Genomic DNA, 25,439 nt, shown 5'->3' with positions numbered 1-25,439 from the left:
GTTTGTGAGCTGACTTGAAAAACACCCTCAAATGATATTTCCCTCAAATTGCACTAATGTCATTTTTGTTTATTTTGTTATATTAATTCTGTACAATGTTGTGTTAAGTCATTCAAGTTTATGTGATGTCACTCAAGCTTGTTATGCACTGTGCTGCTGCAGCATAAAGCTAATTTTCATGGCATTTATAACCGATGACAATAAACAATCAGAAAAAGGGGCCGGCTGGTGGCGCAACGACATCTGTGCTGGACCCGGGAGCGGAGGTTCCCAGGTTCAAAACTAGTCGGGTCCACTCCCGAGTATGCTTTCCATCCGTGCTGGGTTAAGTGTTTAGATTGCAACTCCACCTTGTAAAACAAAAGGGAAAAATACTGCGAAAGTGTCTGTGTGGGGAGTGGCGCACCACAGTCTCTTTCTCTCGCTCTGCGCCTTGTAAAAGCCATGAAAAAGACATCATAACGGACGCACGCAGGCACACGTCAAAATAAAACAATCTGACAAAGATCGTAAGTAGTTTTTGCTTTAATTGAAAAATCCGTCCATACACCTCTGAAATAAAATCCCATTGCAATGGTGGTCAAACAGTCATCAACGGTGCTCCTTGGAATTGAGCGACATGCAGCGTCAGTCGGAGTTGGTCAGCTCGGCTATGGTCTTTGCTGGCACTGGACTGAATTCTGCTGGCTGACCTCCTGGCTGACAGGAGGAGAGGGGCTCCCTCTGCGAGTGAGGGGGCCGGTAGAGCAGAGAGGAGGAGGAGAAGGTGGTGGGGGATGGGTAATTCAGCGAGACGGGAGTGGGGTGTCTGAGGTGCTCATGATGAGACTGGAATCGAGGCTCAGACTGTCTGGAACAGAGACGGGCAAAAACAAAAGTTAGGTTAGCAAAGCGACAGGAAACGGGCTCCCTTCCCCACTGCCCAAACAGCGAAACAGAGAAACATCAGCTGCATTGTCAGTCTTATGGTCTACATTTCAGACTGGTGCCAATGCAAAGACTTGACAAGCTGTGTCTAACTCCTCTTCAAATGTATGAACAGGATGCTGGGCTTTTTCATCCCTCCCCTTTTTATTCTCAATGGGTGCATGTTCACTGGTGTCATTACCACTTCAGATTCAAGACAACGGAAGAACTAATCTCCCACCAAACCAAACCTGTGACTCAAGGATCAAGGGGTTGGTAGGTCTCAGCCCACACTGGGTGGGGGGGGGGGGGGGAATGACCTCTGGCTACCTCCCAATCATGTGTGTGGGATTTTTTTGTCTGATTGAGGGTGATGGGGTAAGGGGTGGAACAGCGCCACAGAATTGGCACTGCAGCCTCAATCCTTCAGGAAGCTGGGCTCGATCCTGACCCCTGCTTGGAGTTTGCATGTACTCCCTGTGACTGCATGGGTTTCCTCTGCTTTCCTCCCACATCCCAAAGACTCACAGGGGCAGGTTCACTGATTACAGTAAGTTGTCCCCAATGCATTGGTCCACAGCAGGAGAACCAGGGGAGAGTGTGCGGATGGGTTTGGGAAAATATTGGTGGGCATTTGAGTGGGTTAATGGGAAGCCAAAGGGGTGGAATGCACTGAGAGCTAGCATCATTACAATGGGCTTAATTACCTCCTACGTTTCAAATACGAGGACAAACCGGGCATTAGGGAGATGCCCACCTACCACAGAGCAACACATACCCTGGTCAAAATTGAGCTTCTTAGCTGGCGAGCTGTCACCCAGGCCTTCAATGTCCACCAGGTCACTGTTGACATCAGAGTCATTCAGGGCACTGAGGGTCACATCTGCAGGAACAGGCAGAAACCATCATCCTCTCTGTAACAAGCACCCATTACCTCCCCCACCTCTAACCTATGATAGGCTAATCAATATCAAACATAGTCAGACTTTTACATTGAAAATCCCTACGTAAACATTACAAACATCACAGTACCACTACAGGCTCTGCCAACAGGTGGTGGCGTGGCACAAGCTGCTAAAATCTCTTCTCAAGAAAGGAGGCAAATATACAACTCAGTGGCCACGTTATTACGTGCCTCTTGTATCGAATAAAGTGGCCACTGAGTATACGTTCATGGTCTTCTGCTGCTGTAACTAATCCACTTTAAGGCTCAACATGTTGTGGTTCAGAGATACTCTTCTACCCACCACTGTGTGGTTATTTGAGTTACTGTCACTTTCCTGTCAGTTTGAACCAGTCTAGCCATTCTCCTCCGACCTCTCTCATTAACAAGGCGTTTTCGCCCAAAGAACTGCTGCTAACTGAAGGCTTTTTGTTTTTTTTGTTTATCATACCATTCTCTGTAAACTCTAAAGACTGTTGTGTGCGAAAATCCCAGGAGATCAGTAGTTTCTGAGGAGGGTGTATTTAAGGTAGAGATTCATAGGTTCGTGATTGGTTAGAGGGTTAAGTGTTAGAGGAAGAAGGTGGGAGAATAGGAAACAAAAACAAGAATCAGCCACGAATGAATGTTGGAGCAAACTCAATGGGTCTAGAAGCCTAACTCCCTTCTATGTCTAAGGGTAGGCATTTCCATGACAACAAGAACTGGAAGTTGAACCACTGCACCTGATGGCTTCTGCTTCTTCGCTCCTGTCGAGTCTGTGGAGGCCACATTCCCGGACCCCACTGTCGCTGTGGGCGGCGTAGTGCTTGTTGGAGCGCCAGTGGTTGCCGCAGGGGTTGCCACCTTCTTATGGGCCTTCTTGGGGGACTCCGAAGGGAGCGGCACGCTACTGTCCTCATAGACCTTCCTCTTCACTGTGGTCTTGATCTGAGCTCTAGGGTAAGAGTGGGGAGCAGTAGTATTACATTATTAGCACCCACGTATAAAGAAAACAGAACTGACAGCTCCAAAACCTCTCAGAACTTTTAAGATACACACACACAAAATGCAGGAGAAGCTCAGCAAGACAGGAGAAAAAAGGATGAGGAGCAAATCTAAAAGATGGTGGGAGGGGAGGGAGAAATACAGGGTGATAGGTGAAAGAGATACATGGCTGGAGAAAGGTGAAGGGGGCCATTACCAGAATGTTCATGCCATCAGGTTGGAGGCTACCCAGACAGAATTTAAGGTGTTGTTCTTCTAACCCGAGTGTGGCCTCATCGCAACAGTAGAGGACGAGGCAATGGATTGATAAATCCGAATGGGAATGAGAAGTGGAATTAAAATGGGTGGTCACTGGGAGATCCAGCTTCTTCTGGCAGACAGAGCTTAGGTGCTCAGCAAAGCGGTCTCCCAATCTACACTGGGTCTCAGCAATATACAGGAGGCCACACAAGGAGCACTGGACACAGTATATGACCCCAACAGACTCACAGGTGAAGTGTCGCCTCACCTGGAAGGACTGTTTGGGGCCCTGAATGGTAGTGAGGGAGGTGATGTAGAAACAGGTATAGCACTTGTTCCGCTTGCAAGGATAAGTACCAGGAGGGAGATCAGTGGGGAGTGACGAATGGACAAGGGAGGTTGGTGGCAGTGGATGGGAGAGTCCCAGAGCTAATAAGGCCGGTGATGGTGCGCAAGACAATGGCCTGGTGCTCCCTAGTACAGTCCTGTTGCCACCAACCTCATAGCTCTTATACCTCCTGTTTCTAGTTCCTACCGAAGATCCACAAGCCTTGTCCACATAGACCCTTTGCTTCAGCTTGTTCCTGCCCCACTAAATGCATTCTGCATACCTGGACTCTGTTTTACCCCCCCAGTTCAGTCCCTTCCTACCTATATCCGTGACACTTCACATGCTCTAGATCTTTTACATGACTTCAAGTTCCCCGGCCCCCATCATCTTATTTTCACTATCTCCATCCCCCACCAGAAAGGTCTTACAGCTCTGTTTCTTTCTGGGCGCCAGACTCAACCAGTTCCCCTCCACCACTCTGCTCTGTCTAGTGGAATTTGTCCTCACTCAATAATTTCTACTTTGTCTTCTCCTCCTCCTTCAAACAAAAGGCATAACCATGGGCACTTGCGTAGGTCCCAGCTATGGCTGTCTGCTTGTTGGCTATGTGCAACATTCTATGTTCCAAGCCTACACTGGTGACCAGCCTGCACTTATCCTACACTACATCGACGACTGCATTGGTGCTGCTTCCTGCACCCATGCGGAGCTCATCGACTTCATCAACTTTGCCTCTGGCTTCTCCCCTGCCCTCATATTTACCTGGTCCATTTCAGACGCTTCCTTTTGCTTTCTCGATCTTTCCGTCACTGGAGACAGCTTATCTACTGATGTCTATTATAAACCTACGAACTCTCTGAGCTACCTGGACTATACCTCTACCAACCCTGTAAAAAGGCCATCCCCTTCTCTCAATTCCTACGTCTCTGCCGCATCTGCTCTCAGGATGAGGCTCTTCATTCCGGAACGAAGGAGATTTTTAAAGAAATGGCCTTCCCTTCCTCCACCGTCAAGGCTGCCCTCAATTGCGTCTCTTCCATTTCACCCGTCTGTCCTGACCCTATCCTCCCGCCACCCGACTAGGGATACAGTTCCTCGCCATCACCTACCACCCCACCAGCCTCTGCGTCCAGCACATAATTTTCCAGAACTTCCGCCACCTCCAACAGGATCCCATCACCAAACACATCTTTCCCTCTGCACCCCCCATGCCACATCTTCTGCTTTCTGCAGAGATCACTCCCTACATGACTTCCTTGTCCCTCCCTACTGATCTCCCTCCTGGCACTTACCTTTGGATACGGAACAAGTGCTACACCTCCTCCCTCACCACCAATCAGGGCCCCAAACAATCCCTCCAGGTGAGGTGACCCTTCACCTGAGAGTCTGTTGGGGTCATGTACTGTGTTTGGTGTTCCCCGTGCAGCCTCCTGTATATCGGTGAGACTCAGTGTAGATTGGGAGACCGCTTCACCAAGCACCTATGCTCCATCTGCCAAAAAGAGCAGGATCTCCCAGTAGCCTCCCATTTTAATTCCAACTCCCATTCCAATTGGTAAATCCATGGCCTCCTCTACTGTCGCAATAAGGCCACACTCAGGTTGGAAGAACAACATCTTATGTTCTGTCTGGGTAGCTTCCAACCTGATGGCATGAACATTGATTTCTTGAACTTCTGATAATGCAACCCTCCCATCTTTCCTTCACCATTCCCATCCCCTTTTCTCTCTTTCACCTTATCTCCTTGCCTGCCATTGCCTCCCTCTAGTGTTCCTCCCTTTTCTCTCTCCCATGCCCTTCTGTCCTCTGTGTTTGATTCCCCCCTTTCTAGCCCTGTATCGCTTTCACCAGTCAGCTCTTTACTTCACCCCCTCCCTCCAGGTTTCACCTATCACCTTGTGTTTCTCCTTTCACCTCCACCAGCTTTTCTTTGTAATTGGAGCTACATGCAGTACTCCAGATACAGTGTAAGGAAAGTTCAATATGAACTGCAATAGCTTAAGATGGAGGCACAGTGGTGTGGCTGGTAGAGCTGCTGCCTGACGGCTCCAGAGACCCTGTTCGATCCCACCCAATCTCCATCAGAGTGTGTGTGTGTGTGTGTGTGTGTGTGTGGAAGTTTGCACGTTATTGGTGTAGCCACATGGGTAACCCCCACCCCCACCCCGGGGTGCTCTGGTCTCCTCCCACATCCCAGAGACGTGCAGGCTAGCAGGATAACTGGCTACAGTAACTTGTTCCTGCAGTGGTGATTGGTTTATTGTTCTCACATGTACTAAAATGCAGTAAACAAAAACTTCTGTTTGTGTGCTACCCACACACACACACATCATTCTACACTTGCGTATGCGCAGCAGCCACTTTATCCTGTACCTAATAAAGTGGCCACTGAGTATACGCTCATGGTCTTCTGCTGCTGTAGCCCTTCAAGGTTCCACATGTTGTGCATTCAGAGCTGCTCTTCTGCACACCACTGTTGTAACGTGTGGTTATTTGAGCTTGGGTCACCTTCCTGACAGCTTGAACCAGTCTGGCCGTTCTCCTTTGAACTCTCTCACTAGCAGGGCATTTATGCCCACAGAACTACCACTCACTGGATGTCTATTGTTTATTACAACATTCTCTGTAAACTCTAGAGACTGTTGTGCGTGAAAATCCCAGATCAACAGTTCAGATTTGAGATACTCAAACCACCCCCATCCAGCACCAACAATCATTCCACAGTCAGTCACTCAGATCACATTTCTTCCCCAGTCTGATGTTTGGTCAGAACAACAATTGAACCTCTTGACCATGTCTCAATCCCTTTATGTATTGAGATGCTGCCACATGATTGGCTGATTAGATATTTGCATCAAGGAGAAAGTATACAGCTGTATCTAATAATAAAGTGATCTCTGTATAGACAGGCAGACAGAAAAGGGTGACGTCAAGGTCAGATACGTCCATGAGATAGAAGCAGTCCTTGAACATGGTGATATACATATTCCTAAGTTTTTGTATCTTCTGACCAATAGAAGGGGGAGAAGCAACAGACATAAAAGTTGCTGGTGAACGCAGCAGGCCAGGCAGCATCTCTTGGAAGAGGTACAGTCGACGTTTCGGGCCGAGACCCTTCTTCAGGACTAACTGAAAGAAGAGCTAGTAAGAGATTTGAAAGTGGGAGGGGGAGGGGGAGATCCAAAATGATAGGAGAAGACAGGAGGGTGAGGGATGGAGCCAAGAGCTGGACAGTTGATTGGCAAAAGGGATATGAGAGGATCATGGGACAGGAGGCCTAAGGAGAAAGGGGGAGGGGGGAAAGCCCAGAGGATGAGCAAGGGGTATAGTGAGAGGGACAGAGGAAGAAAAAGAAGAGAGAGAAAAAGAATGTGTGTATATAAATAAATAAATAATGGATGGGGTACGAGGGGGAAGTGGGGCATTAGCGGAAGTTTGAGTAGTCGATGTTCATGCCATCAGGTTGGAGGCTACCCAGACAGAATATAAGGTGTTGTTCCTCCAACCTGAGTGTGGCTTCATCTTTACAGTAGAGGAGGCCGTGGATAGACATATCAGGATGGGAATGGGATGTGGAATTAAAATGTGTGGCCACTGGGAGGGGGAGAAGAGAGAATGATCGGTGTTGCAGGGGTCCTCGATTAAATTGGTTGCTTTCCTGAACCAAATGATAAAATTAAAGGGGGCAGGGAAACTGACAGGAATATGAGAACTAAATAAGTTAGGATGGGATTACTGCAAATGGTGACCTGTTTCTGCACTGGCTCTCTCATCAATTTATGACAAGCCCACTCTCACCTTCTCTACTTTGATACTGAGCCCACTAAAATGAGACTGAATCTCTTAAGACAGATGACAAAAGCTAAAGGTGGCGCCAGAGGTTTTTGTGGACCTGGGCAACTTCTTCCAGTTCACCGGCCAAAGTTTAGTTCTCCCCTTTTTCCTCTTCAAGGTGGCTGGGGTCCGATTGGAGACATGATCTATTGCTGCTCTCAAAGTACGTTCTTCACAGGCAGTGGGTTCTTACTCTTAGAACTCGCAGGGCGGCCTAGCATTTCAATATCTCCAGATGCAGCCTGGAAGACGTGTGCTTTCGGGGTGAGACCCTGGGGACAACCCGATTCCTCACCGACAGAAACATTACCGAGAGACTGAAACATTGAGGGAGCAGGCAGGTGGTGTACACTGCTATCAAAAGAAAAAAAAGATACATCTCCTGAGGGTCTGCTGGTCTTCATGTCGGGGGAATTCAGATAAGTGACGGGGCAGATTGTAAGATCAAAACAGTGAACTGTTGGCCTCCGCTCTCGTTGTGGTAGGAAACAGGGCGGGTTTAAAGAGAGACAGTCCCTCAGGAAGAGAGGCCGAGGTAGGAAAATACAGAGCTTGGGGTCCTGACAACTGAATGGCAATGTGATATTTTAGAGACACGAGAGACCACAGATGTTGGAAATCTGGAGTGACGCACACAAAATGCTGGAGGAACCTAGCAGGTCAGGCAGCATCTGTGGAGGGAAATGAAGAGTTGGTGTTTCAGGCCGAGGGCTTTCATCAGGGCTAGAAATAGCCAGTATAAAAAAGGTGGGGAGGAAGTGGTAAGAGCTGGTAGGTGATGGGTGGATCTAAGTGAGGGGAAACGATAAGCAGGTGAGAAAGGGTGGGAAGAGTGGAATCGATGCAAGAACTGGGAAGAGGTGGTTTCTTCCACCAGGCAGTTAATCTGATCAACTTTTCTAGTTAGCCCTCCTCCACTCCGTCTACCTACCTCCTCAGTTACTGCATCATATTGTAGACACTTTAAACCACTTTTTATAATGTTTACATTGTAAATACTTGTTGATATTTATGCACATTGCTTTCCATATCCACACTTTAACCTCCAACTTTATTTTTTATTTAATTCATTTTAACTTTGAAATTTGATGTTTATTGTTTCAAATCATGCCAACCTACCACAGCAAATTCCTAATATGTGTAAATATGTATGGTGAAGAAAGCTGATCCTTGGAAGATGGAAGAAAAGGAAGAAAGACAGTGGGGTCCAGGCCTCAGAGCGTACCGAAGCCACCGAACCTGATGTTTGGACAACAATTTAGGCATCGGGCCAGATTGAAAAGGTCAGGGAGTCTGACCTGAGATGAGGGACAGTCCGGTTCAGTTCGCTGCTCCGCAACATTTACTCAGCTCTGCACTGAACTATGGGTCTCGGACTCTCTTTGTGGACTTCAGTTCAGAACGCTGTTTACTTGCGGTTATTGTTTGCATCATTTGTTTTTTTTTCACTGCACACTGGGGTGTTTGAAGCTTTTTTTAAAAATTGGGTTCTTTTGGATTTCTTTGTTTTGTAGCTATCTGTTAGGAGACGAATCTCAAAGTTGTATAATGCCTACATATCTTGCATACATACTTTGAACTTTGAATTTGTTAAGAGGGAACTATGGACCATGAAATGAAGGAAAGTAGGCAAGGAGGGGAACTGAAAGAAGGGAATGTGTAGGTGACGGACATGTAGAGGGGACATGGGAAGAGGCAGAGAGGAGGTGGCGGGGCCAGTGAGATAAGGAAAAAGAGGAGACATTGGAGAATGGATAATGAAAATTAGGGGAATCAATTAAATTTTGAAATGATCAAAAGACATGAAGTGCATTTCAGGCCACTGTTTGCATCATAAACTACAAGCAAGCTTCAGCCAGCGGTTATCCAGAACGAGCAAGAAAAGGTCCTTTGGTAAATACAGGGTGTATCATATTCCTCCAATAAACATTCAAATGCAAGGGGCAGTAAATCACATGGCACTTCTCATCCACATTCAGTAACCACAGTCGGGAGGAGAAGTTGGTGGCGCGACGCAGCTTGCAGTGGCCACACCGGTGAATTATATCTGTTATCTGTCAAGTAGGGTGCCGTACGCAATCCTGATTTGATAGAGACGGACATGAGAGCACAGAGGAACATCTGGAGAAACTTCTGAAATGCCTGCTTCGCTGCTGCTGCTACTGTGTGATCCAGAATCTCCGGAAGAGAAGGCCCTGAGTCCTCGGCTTTACTTGTTGCTCGGTGGCCGGGGTGCGGTCAAAGCACTCGGCAGTGGATGGTGCTCGGTGCCGGAGGTTCGAAGTTTTCGGATGGACTCAGGGTCAGCTGCGGTCGGGTGCTTCCAATGGTGCTGCATTGGCAAGTTTGCAGCGCTTGGAGGCTCATGGCAGGGAGAGTTTCTCCCTTCTATCGTCTATGTGAGATGATGGGGCTATCGGGACCTGAGACTTTTTTTTACCGTACCCAAGGTCTGCCCTTTATCAAATTACGGTATTGCTTTGCACTGTTGTAACTATATGTTATAATTATGTGGTTTTTGTCAGTTTTAGTCTTGGTTTGTTCTGTGTTTCTGTGATATCTTTCTGGAAGATCATTGTATCATTTTTTAATGCATGCATTTCTAAATGACAATAAACGAGGACTGAGTGTCCTCATAATCTAATCTAATCTATTAGGTAACCTGTTCATTCATCAGCCAATCATGCAGCAGCAACTCAGTGCATAAAAGCATGCAGACATGGTCAAAAGGTTCAGTTGTACCACCGGCCAAACATCAGAATGGGGAAGAAATAAGACTGTGGAACGATTGCTGGTGCCAAATGGATAGTTTTGAGCAGGGGTCCCCAACCTTTATCGCACTGCGGACCAGTTTCATATTGACAATATCCTTGCGGACCGGCCGGCCAACCGGTGGGGGGGGGGGGGGGGGGGTGGTAGGGTTGCCAACAGCCAAGAGTAGCAGTCAAATACGCTGGGTTTACCCGAGAAAGACTACTATGACCATGAAGCCTTGCGCGGGCACCAGTGCACATGCGTGTACGATTTTTTTCTACAAATCGTTTTTGGCAATTCTGTTCGGGGGGGGGGGGGGCGGGGGTGTTAATCACGACCAGAATATAGGTGATAAATGGCTAATACACTCAATTTCCTTTCTGAAAGGGTTTATCTAACGAATTTAATATTAACTACACAGCACATATTTTCCTCCCATGAATATAGTGATAAGTCAATAATCAGGGGAGGACAGGGGAGCTTGAAGTAAGTGTTGAACGAACTTCCAGTAGGACTGGTAGAGGCAGGGTCGATATTATCATTTAAAGAAAAATTGGACAGCTATATGGACAGGAAAGGAATGGAGGGTTATGGGCTGAGTGCAGGTCGGTGGGACTAGGTGAGAGTAGCGTTCGGCACAGACTAGAAGGGCAAAGATGGCCTGTTTCCGTGCTGTAATCATTATAAGTCAATACAAGTCAATAGCACCATAACATTTTAAGTAACGTTTGGATATTAAGCACGCAGCACATATTTTCCCCATATGAACATATAAAATCATTGCAACGCACCAGTATCGCTGAATCAGTGGGAGCCCTGGACTTGTTTTCCTGCAACAAGACAGTGCCATCGAAGGGCGACGGGAGACAGCGATAGTCGAAGGGGGTTCCTTATGTCCAGTCTATTCCGCAATTTAGTTTTCGTTGCATTCATTGTAGAGGTATGTTGGAAATGGAAGCAACGTTTTCAGTGCCTTCATGGCTATCTCAGGATTTTTAGCCTTGACTTTGATCCAGAATGCCGGCAGAGATGTTATGTCAAACATACTTTTAAGCCCGCCGTCATTCGCAAGCTCGAGGAGTTGATCTCCTTCCCGCGCTGAAATGGATGACGCGTGGGTAATGACCTCGCGTGCGTTCAAGCTCAACAGAGGGCGTGACAGGGAATGAGGAAAGGTGCAGCTGACTCGTATCGCCAAATCATATCGCTTCCTCGCGGCCCGATACCGGTCCACGACCCGGTGGTTGGGGACCGCTGGTTTTGAGCATTTCAGAAATGGCTGATTTATCTATTAATTATGTTATTTATTTATTTATTCCCATTTAGCATGGAATACGCCCTTCGAGTCACACTGCCCAGCAACCCAATTTAACCCTAGCCTAATTGGGGGACAATTTACAATGACCAATTAACCAACCAACTGGCACATCTCTGGATTGTGGGAAGAAACCAGAGCACCTGGAGGAAACCCATGCAGCCATGGGGAGAACATGCAAGCTCCTTACAGACAGCTGCAGAAATTCTACCCAGGTTACTGGAACTGCAAAGCGTTGTGCTAACTACTGCATTACTGTGCCATCCACGATCCCCTGGCACTTTCATGCACAACAGTCTCTAGAGTTTACAGTGAATGCTGTGAGAAACAAAAAAAAACATCCAGTGAGCCAACAAAAACACCTTGTTAATGAGAGGTCAGAGGAGAATGACCAGACTTGTTCAAACTGACAGGAAGGCAACAGTAGCCCAAAACAACCACATTACAACAGAGGTGTGCAGATGATCATCTCTGAACGCACAACACGTCGAACCTTGAAGTGGATGGGCGACAGTAGCAGAAGATCACAACCATACTCAGTGGCCACTTTATTAGGTGTAGGAGATACCTAATAAAGTGACCACTGAATGAACAAGTAAGCTTTAGCCAGCAGTTATCCAGAATAAAGAAGACTAGGCCCTTTGGTAATTACAGGCAATATCGTACTCCTCAAATAAACATTCAAAAGCAAGTGGCAGTAATTCATATGGAACTTCATTTCATCTATTTCTGGCAAGGAATTAATTAGTTAGGAAAGGGATTTGGTGGGGTATTTCCTGATTGGCTGTCCATCATCCAAGAACAAGCCCATTGTCAGCTTTTCTATATGCCTATTAAACAGAGACCAAGTCACTTGCAAAATGAGATATTAACCCCTTCCTGAAGGGTCTCGGCCCAAAACAACAATGTTTATTTCTCTTCATCAGTGCTGCCTGACTTGTTGGGGGGGGAGGGGGGGGAGGGGGGAGTTTGTCATGTCTGGGTCTGGGTCTGTGTGGCTCAAAGAATCTCTTGTGGTTAAGGATTAATCCTAAACACACACACATCAGTGCTCAAAGTCAAACTAACTGCTAAGAGGAACCATGTTCATCAAGCCTGCTCACAATATATTGTGAAATAATCAGCTTTTTATTTCAAACTGAGTTAAAACACTGTTCCTTTGTACCAATGTTCCACCGTCTTTTAAAAATTACATGGTCTGATAACATTGCCAAACTGACAAGCCCTTCTCACAGTATTCCATTAAAAGATATGAGGAGTGTTTGATGGCTGTGGGTGTAGTCACTGGAGTTTATAGGTATGAGACAGGATCTCATTGAAACCTAGCAAATATTGAAGAAACTAAATCGAGTGAATGTGAAGAGAATGTTTCCTACAGTAGGTGGGGGGTGGGGGTGGGGGAGTCTAGAACCAGAGGGCACAGCCTCAGGATAGGACATCCCTTTAGAACAGACATGAGTTTCTTTACCCAGAGGGTCGTGAATTGGTGGAATTTTTTGCCACAGGCGGCTGCGGAGGCCAAATCATTGGATATATTTAAAGCAGAGGTTGATAGATTCTTCATTAGTCATCTCCCTGATGATTCTTCAATCATCAGGGAGAAAGCAGGAGAATGTGGTTGAGAGGTATGGTGAATTGAGAGGCATGATGGAATGGCAGAGCAGACTCAAAGGACTGAATTGCCTGATTCTGCTCCTATGCCTTTTGATATCAGTGTTTTCTGTAATTAACCAAAATTTGACAGGAATGTTTGGCTTTTTATATGTTCCTATGGGTGGCAGGGTGGAGATATGTCTTTATCAAAGGACCAAAGGAGGGGTAAGGCTCTCCTTCCCTCCGCTAGCGTACAGCTCACTCTTGGGCATGGTGTAGCAACTGCTTAGCATCCCCCTTGCCCCCGACCAGGGTCATGTGAAGTCATGGGAGCAGGTGTGGATGGTCATATGAGCAGCTGGTGCTCATCACAAGCCCTGGTTATGTGACCACTGATGCCAGGCAGACAATCTCTGAAGAGTATTGAAAATGGCTAGGGTCGCTTGCCTTGTAAAGACACTACCCAGGAGGCAATGGCCAACCACTTCTGCAAAAGAAAATTTACCAAGAACTGTCACAGCCAAAGGTCATGATTGCACACATCATACGACAAGTCACATGGTGATGGCAATTACATCTATTTCTCTTTATCCTCTATTTCCCCACAAAGTAAATTGATTATCAAAGTACATTCATATATGTCTCCACATACTACCCTGAGATTCACAGTAAATACAGAGCAACACAATAGTATCCATGAAAAACCACATATAACAAAGATAGACAAACAACCAATTTGCAAAAGACAACTGCAAACACACAAAGGCAAAGGAAGACAAAATAATATATTAAGTAATACACAGAATATAAGTTGTAGAGTCCTTGAAAGTGAGCAAGAACAAGTTGCCCTCATACAACTCATGGCTAGACAAACTTGGGTTGTCTTCTCTGGAGTGGCAGAGGCTGAGGGGAGATCTGACAGAGGTTTACTAGATTATGAAAGGCATTGATAGACAGGGAGTACCTGTTTCCCAGGGCAGAAATATCTAAAACTAGAGGGCATTCATTGAAGGTGAAAGGGGTTAGGTTCAAAAGGATATGAAGGGTAAGTTTTTTCACTCATAGACTGGTGGATGATGGAATGCGTTGCCGGTAATGGTGGCAGAGGCAAACACATTAGAGGCTTTGTGGAGATGTGTGGATAGGCACATGAATGGAGATGGAGGGATATGGACATAAGGAAGGATTAATGTTTGGATGTTTTTGATTTGCTTTTTAGCTCGTTCGATACAACACTGTGGGTGGAACGGCCTACACCTATACTGTACTCTCCTGTGTTTTATATTAGAATCAGAATCAGGTTTATTATCACCAGCATATGTTGTGAAATTTGTTAAATTAGCAGCAGCAGTACAATGCAATACATGATAAAATAGAAAGCAAAAAAATAAGTAAATTTCAGTAAGCATATGTTTATTAAATAGATTAAAAACAGAAATATATATTATAAAAAGTGAGGTAGAGTTCATGGGTTCAACGTCCATTCAGAAATCAGATGGCAGAGGAGAAGAAGCTGTTCTTCAATCGTTGAGTGTGTGCCTTCAGGCTCCTGTACCTCCTCCCTGATGAGAAGAGGACATGTCCTGGGTGATGGGGGTCCTTAATAATGGACGTTGCCTATATTAGCTCTATTCAACGTGCTTTCAATGTCTATTCATTTGAAATTCAATGGGATGAAATTCTATGAAACATCACTCTAAATCTTGCAGCAACTTTGAGATTTCACTTATAGCTTTTCTATGCAGAAATTCCAGCACTGTCTGCTATCTTTTCCAATGGAATCAAAGTAGGTTAGACAAATTGACCTAAATTTCTGGTTTTTAATGAACCAGTCCCAAAGTACAATAGCCTGCAATCTTACATTTTACATTCAGTGGCCACTAATTAGGTACAGGAGTGTCCCTATTAAAGTGGCCACAGGAGTGGAACCCAGTATGATCACCTGCTGCTACCCATCCACTTTGAAGTTTGACATGTTGTGCGTTCAGAGGTGCTCTCCTGCATACCAGTGTTGTAACGTGGTTACTGTCACCTTGTTCACTACTGTTTTATTTCTATTTTGCACTACTTATTCAACTATATATAAAACTTAAAGTAAATCTGTAATTTTTTTTCTGTTGTTATGTATTGCATCATGCTGCTGCTGTAAAGGCATTTGCTGGTGATATTAAACCCAGTTCTGATTTCGTCAGGTTGAACCAGTCTAGCCATTTTTCTCTGATCTCTCTCAGTAACAAGGCACTTTCACCCACAGAACTGCCACTCACTGGATGTTTGTTTTGTTTTTTCCACACCATTCTCTTTAAACTTTAGAGACTGCTGTGCATGAAAATCCCAGGAATTCAGCAATTTCTGAGATACTCATACCACCCTGTCTGGCACCAACAGTCAATGTCACTTAGATCACATTTCTTCCCCATTCTGACGTTTGGTCAGTACAACAACTGAACCTTTTGACCATGTCTGTATGGTTTTATGCACTGAGTTGCAGCCACGTGATTGGCTGATTAGATATTTGCATTAATGAGCAAGTGTACAGGTGTACCTAATAAAATAACCACTGAGTGTAATGAAATAGCAAGCATTGTGGGGAAAGAAATTTTACAAAAATATCTGAAACTGCAAAGGATTAATAAAAACATTTCATATTTAATATACTTCTTTTAAAGGAATGTTTCAATTTTTATTTGACATCTGTTTAATGTTTAACCACAGAGATTTACCAGGGTGCTGTCTGGACTGGAGGGCACGTCTATTGAAGACAGGCTGAACAAGCTATGAATTTTCCCTACGGAACAAAGGAAGGTGAGAGGTGTACAAGATGAGGCATAGATAAAATAGACAGACAGAGAATTTTCCACAGGGGCAGAAATAGCTAAAAGGGGGCATAATTTTAAGGGGATCAGAAAAACGTATAGGGGAGATGCCAGGGGTATGTTCTGGTGGGTGCGTGGAAAACCTACAAGGGGTGATGGTGGAGGCAGATACATTAGTGGCATTTAAGAAACTCTTAGGCACAAGGATGATAGAAAAATGTAAAGTTACGTAGAAGGGAAGGGTTAGATCGGTCTTAGAGTAGGTGTGCAGTTTTGGTCACCTACCTACAGGAAAGATGTAAATAAGGTTGAAAGAATGTTGCTCAATCTGAAGGAACTAAGTTATACAGAAACACTGACGAGGCTAGGACTTTATTCCTTTAAACAGAAGATTGAGAGGAGATTTGATAGAGGCGCACAAAATTATGAGGATATAGATATGGTAAATGCAAGCAGGCTTTTTCCACGGAGGTTGGGTGGGATTACGAGAGGTCACAGATTAAGGGTGAAAGGTGAAAAGTTTAAGGGGAACACAAGGGGAAACATCTTCACTCAGAGGGTTGTGAGAGTGTGGCATGAGCTACCAGCATGATTCATGCAAGTTCTATTTCACTGTTTAAGAGAAGTTTAGATAGGTACATGGTTGACCTATTTGCCTATCGCCACAATAGGTCAATGGCAGATACAATCTCAATGGCTCTTCACATGGCCTTAGACCACCTGGGCAATGCAAACACCTAGGTCAGGATGCTATTCATTGACTATAGCTCAGCATTTAACACCTCATTCCCACAATCCTGATTGAGAAGTTACAGAACCTGGGCCTCTTTACCTTCCTCCGCAATTGGATCCTCGACTTCCTAACCAGAAGACCACAATCTGTGCGGATTGGTGACAATATCTCCTCTTCACTGATGATCAAACCTGCTTAGCCCACTGCTCTACTCTCTGTATATACATGACTGTGTGGCTAGGCATAGCTCAAATACCATCTATAAATTTGCTGACAATACAATCACTGTTGGTAGAATTTCAGGTGGTGATGAGAGGGTGTACAGGAGTGAGATATGCCAACTAGTGGAGTGGTGTCGCAGCAACAACCTGGCACTCAACGTCAGTAAGATGAAAGAGCTGATTGTGGACTTCAGGAACGGCAAGACAAAGGAACACATACCAATCCTCAGAGGAATCAGAAGTAGAGAGAGTGAGCAGTTTCAAGTTCCTGGGTGTCAAAATCTCAGAGGACCTAACCTGGTCCCAACATATCAATGCAGTTATAAAGGTGGCAAGTCAGCAACTAACATTAGGAGTTTGAAGAGATTTGGTATGTCAACAAATACACTCAAAAACTTCTATAGATGTATCGAGAGCATTCTGACAGGCTGCATCACTGTCTGGTATGGGGAGGCTACTGCACAGGACCGAAAGAAGCTGCAGAGGGTTGTAAATTTAGTCGGCTCCATCTTGGGTACTAGCCCAAAAAGTACCCAGGACATCTTCAAGGAGTGGTGTCTCAGACAGGCAGCATCCATTATTAAAGACCCCAACACCCAGGACAGGCCCTTTTCTCACTGTTACCATCAGGTAGGAGGTACAGAAGCCTGAAGGCACACACTCAGCGATTCAGGAACAGCTTCTTCCTCTCCGCCATCCGATTCCTAAATGGACATTGAACCCTTGGACACTACCTCACTTTTTTTTTAGTATGTATTATTTCTGTACTTTTGCACAAATTTTAATCTATTCAATATACGTATACCATAATTGATTTACTTATTATTTTCTTCTTCTTCTGAATTATGTATTGCATTGAACTGCTGCTGCTAACAAATTTCACGACACATGCTGGTGATAATAAACCTGATTCGGGACGGTAGGTACATGGAGGGCTACGGTACTGGTGCAGGTCGATGGGAGTGGGCAGTTTAAATGGACTAGATGGGGCGAAGAGCCTGTTTCAGTGCTATACTTTTCTATGTTCTGATTAAAAAATAGTGCTGCTAGGTTGCTGTGAGATTTCTTTACGTGACTGGCCAGCTGACTGCCAAGAACTTCCTTATAAAAACAGAGCACACAGAAGGGCCCTTTGGGACACCATGCCCGGGTTGACCACTAACAGTGACCCCACTTCATGCCTTGACAATTCGAGTGCTTATTAGCCTTTTTCTTAAAGAGAGTACCTACTTCCATCATCCACTCAGCTTAAAGCCTACTAACCTAAGAAATGGTAAAGGGGAAGACGTGGGCTTCATACTTCCTTTGCTCCCCAGGAGATCACCCTCCACCCTTGCTCCCCAGGCTTACACTGTACGGTCTTTGATGACGGTGCTGATTTTGTTTAAATCCTCTCCGAAGCGCTTAACAGCCGAGCGCAGCATCTCAATCTCTGTGTCCGTCCACTTGGCACTAGCGAGGAGAGAAAGAGAGAGAAAAAAAAATGGAAAACAAAATGTGGGAGAGCTGGGAAGGCAAAATTAAATTCCACGAGGACCGAAACTCTGCATGGAAATGACCACTCGACCCACTAAGTCCGTACTAACCATCCAGCACCCATCTGTGCGAATCCTGTTTTATTTTCCCCGCATTCCCATCAACTCCCCCCATGTTTTGCTCCTCACCTACAGACCAGTGTCAATTTATGGTGGACAATTATCCTATCGCCCTGCCCATCTCTGGGATGCGGAGGAAACCTGAGCACTGGGAGGCCACAGTCACAGGGAGAACACGCAACTTCCACACAGAGATCAGGATCTAAGGAAGGTCACTGGAGCCACGAGGCAGCCGCCACACAGGCATGCATGTTCTTAGTGCTGATGAAAGGTCAATGAAAACAGCATGACTGAGGCGAAGGTCAAGCCCACATGGTGACTGAATCAGGCACCAGGATGAAGCAGTTTCCCGACAAATCTACCACCCCGTATACATGTCATGGGTTAGGTGCAAGCAGTCAAGACAATTCCTGTACTTGCACAGCTTCGACCACTGTATCCCGAGGAGCTGCATCACTGCCAAGTATGGGAATACCATTGCCCAGGAATGGAAAAGACTACAGAAAATGGTGGTTATAGCCCAGTCCGTCAAAGACAAAGCCCTCCCCACTGTTGAGCACATTTACAAGGAGTGCTCCCACAAGAAAGCAGCAACCCCAACCAACCAGGTTAGGCTCTTTTCTTACTACTACCATTGGGCAGAAGGTACAAGAGAATAGGTCCACACCACCAAGTTCAGGAACAGTTACCACTCTACAACCATCCAGCTCCTGAACCAGCATGGATAACTTCACTCACCTCAACTCTGAACTACAAAGTAAATCTACAACCTACAAACATTTTCAAGGACTCTACAATTCATGTTCTCAATTTTCTTTAATGTTTGCACAATGTGTTTTGTTTGCACGTTGTGTTGCAGCATATTCTGGACTTAGAGCAAAACATTAACTTCAGCCACCAATCTTCAAATCTGAATATAGACCTTCGATTAAATTTAAAATGCAGCTCTGGACAATAGGTTCCCAAGAGTCACGAACCACAGTTCATTGCAAGACCAGACAATGCTGATTTAAAATTCACTTTGGTGATGGAGTATGGGTGCAAAGTAGGTGTTAAAGTTATACATAATTCAAACAGAAGTATTCTAGATACATTGTAAATATAGAATTGTCCTTTGATCTTTAGCATATAGTATCATATAATATCATATAAATTTGGGTCAAGCAGGCCTCTTCCTCTGAAAGGGTCTCAATATGATGCCTGCTGTATCTCATTTTGTTGAATAAAGAGACCGTACCTACCAGCTGTCTCTCCAGTGACTCTGTTCAAGTGATAATTGGTCATTTGTCAGTCTTTGTTTATGCATAATAGTCTTCATAAATTTTATTGTACTTCTTTATTTTCCTGTATTTTCACTGTGAAAATCTTGCTGTGACATCTCTCTGTTCCTTGTTAGTGAGAGAGAGTGGCTGTGGCATGTCAAACTGTCGAGTAAACAATAGTTTTTGTTGACTGCAGATCATGGTTTCTCTTTAGGTGCTTTGCAGTTGCTTGGTGGGTAGTGGGCACTGACGCTTTTCGCCGAAATGGGTGGGGGGAGGGAGGGGCACTGCTGCTTGTATGGGGAGGGGAGAGGGGCTTTGGAGTTCTAACATTTTTCAATCGTTCATTCATTTTGGGGTTCTTCTGTTTTTCGTGGATGTCTGGGAAGAGTAAGAATTTCTGGTTGTGTACTGTATACATTCTCTGATAATAAATTGAACCACTTGAAATGCCAGCAAGAAAATAAATCTCAATAATGTATAGTAATCAATACTTTGATGATAAATTTACGTTGACTGTCCTTCTTTAATGGGATGAGTGGCACACTTTAGTCAACAACAGCTGGACCTTACCCCAGGGTGTGGTGGCCTGTAAGGTACTAGGGGCAAAGTTTTCAGAAGTGGGAGGTCAGGAATTGGGGGACAAAAATAGTCTTGAAACGTACCGCCTCATGCCAGACTCCTGTAGATAGCCACTTACCCAGCCGGCGAGGAATCGGCCACCGGGTGAAGCTGCATGGTCAACTCTCCCAGCTTGGTGAAGGCAGCACCGGCTGCAGAGAATATCTCGCCCACCTGCAAGGTCAGAGGGAAGGTGAGAGCTCTGCCGAGGGGTGATCTGATCTCTCCCTCTCCCTATATTTTATTTATACGATATATACTATTTATATATAAATAAACAATTCTAGGGTGACACTATTGATCAACTAATTTACTAATTCTAAAGTATTATTGGCCTACAATGAGGAGACTATTGGATTATTAAAACCTGTATTACTATAGTGTGATTGGAGAACCATCATATAAATAAGGAAAATGAACACGGCGGGCAGCATGGTAACGTAGTGGTTAGCATCAGTGGCCAGTACCAGTGACCTGGGTTCAATTCCCACCGCTGTCAGTCAGGGCTCTGTACGTTCTCCCCGTGACTGCACAGGTTTCCTCTGGGTGATCTGGTTTCCTACTACAGTCCAAAGACATACCAGTCAGTAGGTTAATTGGTCATTGTAAATTGGGCCAGGGTTAAATCAGCGGGGTTGCTGGGTAGAGCGGCTCGAAGGGCCGATTCCATGCTGTATCTCAATAACAAGACTTTAAACAAACATACACAAGGTTACTAATTGGTCAGTATCGGTATCCAACTAATCAAGAACACAAAATATTCCGCAGACATTGGAAATCCAGAGCAACACGCACACAAACTGCTGGAGAAACTCGGCAGGTCAGGCAGCATCTATGGTGTGGAAAAGGATGCTCTTGGCAGCAAGAACATAAAAATACTGTAATTATTAATAAATTACAAAGATGAATAAATGAATGAATGAAGACTACAAACAAGGCAGTCATCATGGGTTCATGGACCATGGATAACAGGGGGGAAGAAGCTGATCCTAAAACTTTGAGTGCGGGTCTTCAGACCCTGGTACCTCCTCCATGATGGTAGTAATGGGAAGAGGAAATGTCCCAGGTGGTAAAGGTCCCTAATGATAGACACTTGAGATGCCACCTTTTGAAGGTGGTGGGGAAAGTTGTGCCCATGATGGCAATGGTTGAATTTACAAATCTATGCTTCTGATCCTGCGCATTGAACCTGCATCCCAAATTCTACCTCGCAGGTACATACTCAGAGCACTTTACTGTGGCCAATCAACCTACCAACCCACTTGTCTCTAGCTGGAGGAAGGGAACAACGGTCCCGGAGGAAATCCGTAAAATCTGAATGCAAACTGGAGACTGTGTGTACCAATGTGCTGGAGGAGCTCTGCAGGTCAGTCAGCATCCATGGATGGCAATAAACAGTCTATGTTTCGGGCTCAGACTCGTCATCAGGATTGGAAAGGAAGGGGGAAGAAGTCAGATTAATGTGGTGGGGGGAGGGGAGTAAGAAATACAAGCTGCAAAGAGCTGGGAAACTGATTGGTAAGGGCTGGAGAAGGTGGGGGGGAATCTGATAGGAAAGGATAGAAGACCATGGAAGAAAGGGAAGGGGGAGGAGCACCAGAGGGAGGTGATGGGCAGGTAAGGAGAGAAGGTGAGAGGGAAATGGGAATGAGGAACGGTGAAGGAGAGAAGGGGGGCAATTACCACAAGTTCGAGAAACTGATATTCATGTTACCAGTTTTGAGGCTACCCAGACGGAATACAAGGTGTTGCTCCTCCAACCTGAGTGTGGCCTCATCACGGCAGTGGAGGTGCCCGTGGACCGACATGTTGGAAGGGGAATGGGAAGTAGAACTGAAATAGGAGGTCACTGGGAAATCCCGCTTTTTGCTGCAGATGGACTGAAGGTGCTCGACAAAGCGGTCTCCCAATCTAAACTGGGTCTCACAGCAGACTGGAATTGACTTCAGGCAACTGAAGAAAAGGCACTTCCTTCTGCACCAATTAACCTACCAACCAGTACCGTACATCTTTGGACCGTGGGAGAAAACCAGAGCACTCAGAGGAAACTCATGCAGTCACAGGGAGAATGTACAAACTCCTTACAGGCAGCGGCGGGAAATGAACCCGCTTGACTAGTACCGAAAGCATTGTGCCAAGCACTACGCTACCGTGCCACCCCAATGAATCTGAAATTTGACACTGTTGTCTTTACCAAGTCTAACCCTACAAATGCCATCTTAATTCAGGGACAATTGGAGAAAAAAAACAATAAATGCCAATCCCAGAGGGGAGGCGGGAGAGGGGCGGAGGCATATGTTTCAGGTCGAGACCCTGCATCAGAACTAGTAATTTTTAAAAATAGTCTGATTGATGAAATGTTTTATGCCTCCAGAGTTAATGACCATTTGGCTCAGATTTAAATGCTTACTGAAAGCAGTGTTAGAGATTACAATAATAAACATAAATAAGTTTCTAGATGCTGGAAATCCAAAGCAACACACAGTAAACGCTGGAGAAACTCAATAGGTCAGGCACCATCCATGGAAATGAGTAAATAACCAATATTTCCGACTGAGACCCTTCCTCAGGACTGAAAATGAAGGGGGAAGAAATCTGGCATATCCCCCTTTCCTTCTCAGTCCTGAAGGGTCTCAGCCTGAAGGTTAGCTGCTTATTCATTTTCATAGATGCTGCCTGAGCTGCTGAGTCGCTCCAGCATTTTGTGTGTGTTGCTTTAGAGTTTGCAACAAGCATCTCATTCTATTCTCTCCCATTCTGAGGATGTGACTAAACAGACTGATGATGGTAGAGCAGAGGATGTAGTGTATATCAGTAAGGATTTCAGTAACGCATTTGACAAGATACCCCATGCGAAAAAAAAGGAGACATGGGATCCAAGGGGAAATTGCTTTGTGGATCTAGAACTGGCTTGCCCACAGAAGGCAAAGAGTGGTTGTAGACAGGGCATATTCTGCATGGAGGTCAGTCATCAGTGGTGTGCCTCAGGAATCTGTTCTGGGACCACTACTCTTCGTGATTTTTATAAATTACCTGGATAAAGAAGTGGAGGGACAGGTTAGTAAATTTGCTGATGACACAAAGGTTGGGGGTGTTGTGGATAGTGTGGAGGGCTGTCAGAGGTTACAGCAGGACATTGAAAGGAAGCAAAACTGGGCTGAGAAGTGGTAGATGGAGTTCAACTCAGATAAGTGTGAGGTGGTTCATTCTGGTAGGTCAAATATGACAGAATATAGTATTAATGGTAAGACTCTTGGCAGTGTGGCAGATGAGAGGGATCTTGGGGTCCGAGTCCACAGGACACTCAAAGCTGCTGCGCAGGTTGACTCTGTGGTTAAGAAAGCATACGGTGCATTAGCCTTCAACAATTGTGGGATTGAGTTTAGGACCCGAAACATAATGTTGCAGCTATATGACCCTGGTCAGACCCCACTTGGAGTACTGTGCTCAGTTCTGGTTGCCTCACCATATGAAGAATACGGAAACCATAGAAAGAGTGCAGAGGAGATTTACAAGGATGTTGCCTGGATTGGGGAGCATGCCTTACGAGAATAGGTTGAGTGAACTCGGCCTTTTCTCCTTGGAGCAATGGAGGATGAGAGGTGACCTGACAGAGCTGTATAAGATGATGAGAGGCATTGATCGTGTGGATAGTCGGAGGCTTTTCCCAGGGCTGAAATGGCTAGCACGGGAGGGCATAGTTCTAAGGTACAGAGGAAATGGAAGTAGATACAAAGGAGATATCGGGTATTTTTTTACGCAGAGAGTGGTGAGTGGGCTGCCGGCGACGGTTGTGGAAGCGGATACGATAGGGTCTTTTAAGAGACTCCTGGACAGGTACATGGAGCTCAGAAAAATAAAGCGCTATGGGTAACCCTAGGTAATTTCTCAGGTAAGGACATGTTTGGCACAGCTTTGTGGGCTGAAGGGCCTGTATTGTGCTGTAGGGGTTCTATGTTTCTCCCTGTTCTCATTATTAGTGTATATTTAAGAGCTTATTCAATATTTACAATTTGACTTTTAAAAATGACACTGCTTACCTTTGTAGATGCAGAGGTCATTCTGATGGAACAGTCTACTTTCCCTTGACCGAATCAGAACCAGCGAGCAAGCAAACGCCACAAGATAGATACGTAGATGGTGCCAAATCAAAGTCTTTGGATAGCTGCAGAATTCTGCTCGCCTGCTATTGGAAATTTTAAACTCAAAAAGGCAAAATACGTTTCAATCTACGCAAAATATTTCAAAGCAATACCCCGGAAGGCAGAGCAATGCAAGGGTCTCTGCTAAATGTTACCCAGTGCAATGCAGTGGATTCCAATGCAATACAGTACTGTCTCAGTACAGTAAGCGGAGACGCAGCCAAAAGCAGCGTACCACTCGCTATCTCCCAATGCAGCCAGTCGCCCTTTCAATTTGCAGTATGAGTTAACGCCCGGGGATCCCAGGCCTGCTTCCACCCTGCAGGCCGGGGATCGGTTCCAGGCCGCTGCCCCGCAGAAGGCCCGTCACCCGCTCTGATCCTCGGACTCAATTGGCGCTCCAAAGCCAAATGCCCAGCTCCCTAATTTCCCCAACAATTGTATCCCGCGCGATGCTAGGCCGATCTCCCCGCGTCTCCCGGAGCAACCTCTGCCTTGCTCTCATTGGATTGTGTCTTTACGATCTGCGTCTCGATTGGTCAACATACACGTCCGTTAACATTGAATTCGGCCTCTTTCCATAAAGCCAACATGCGTATTGGATGTTTTCTCAGCATTTTTATTGGCTAATATCTACAGCAATCAAAAAATAAACGGCACTGCGTCCGATCAGTCGACGATTCTTACTGACTACATGAAAAGTCAATCAACAATGAATCCGCCCCCTCCCCGTATCTCTCCATCCGGAGCTCGTTTACGTGCAATCTTTTGAACACGGCAATAAATCAAAAAGCCCAATGCAGTTCAGTTTTCCACATTGAGTGAACACTATAAAATCCCTGTTTTGATTGGGTATAAATGAAACGCCCCTTCGTCTAAAATCGTATCTATTGGATTAGCTTCCTTTTTAGGGGGTGAAGGGGAATAAGAGGGTGGATGAGTTGGCAACGAGGGCGTTAAAGAAAGAAAATGTAGAAATGCACATTAGTATCAGTAAAGCAGAGGTTAAGTGTGTAATCTGGGGAAAAAGTCAACCGAATGTGGCAAGAAAGATGGGACAGGGAGGGGAAAGGGAGGCATTTATATCAAATACAAAAGAATGTTGCAGTTACTAGGGTAGGTAATGGAAACAGAAGAGAGGAAATT

The 25,439-nt window shown here is 45.4% G+C and overlaps 1 protein-coding gene across 3 annotated transcripts; it reads right to left on the bottom strand.

Moving 5' to 3' along the window:
* Positions 1-509: 509 nt before the first annotated feature.
* LOC140197855 (BPTF-associated chromatin complex component 1-like) lies at positions 510-24,811 on the bottom strand. 3 transcript variants are annotated; one of them, XM_072258375.1, is made up of 6 exons: positions 24,192-24,811; positions 20,231-20,325; positions 18,024-18,125; positions 2,575-2,786; positions 1,685-1,789; positions 510-850 (listed from the first exon to the last, which is right to left on the bottom strand). In XM_072258375.1, exons 1-6 carry the CDS (start codon positions 24,210-24,212, stop codon positions 786-788), a joined length of 600 nt encoding a protein of 199 aa, XP_072114476.1. In that variant the 5' UTR covers positions 24,213-24,811; the 3' UTR covers positions 510-785. The 3 variants fall into 3 exon arrangements, with proteins under 3 accessions (XP_072114476.1, XP_072114477.1, XP_072114478.1); XM_072258376.1 differs by having other exon boundaries at positions 510-846; XM_072258377.1 differs by lacking the exon at positions 18,024-18,125.
* Between the last annotated feature and the right edge of the window lie 628 nt (positions 24,812-25,439).

Source organism: Mobula birostris, chromosome 5, assembly GCF_030028105.1.
Source record: "Mobula birostris isolate sMobBir1 chromosome 5, sMobBir1.hap1, whole genome shotgun sequence".
NCBI classification, from domain to species: domain Eukaryota; kingdom Metazoa; phylum Chordata; class Chondrichthyes; order Myliobatiformes; family Myliobatidae; genus Mobula; species Mobula birostris.
The sequence above is the reverse complement of the archived record's forward strand: the minus strand, read 5'-3'. Positions and strand labels throughout refer to the sequence as shown.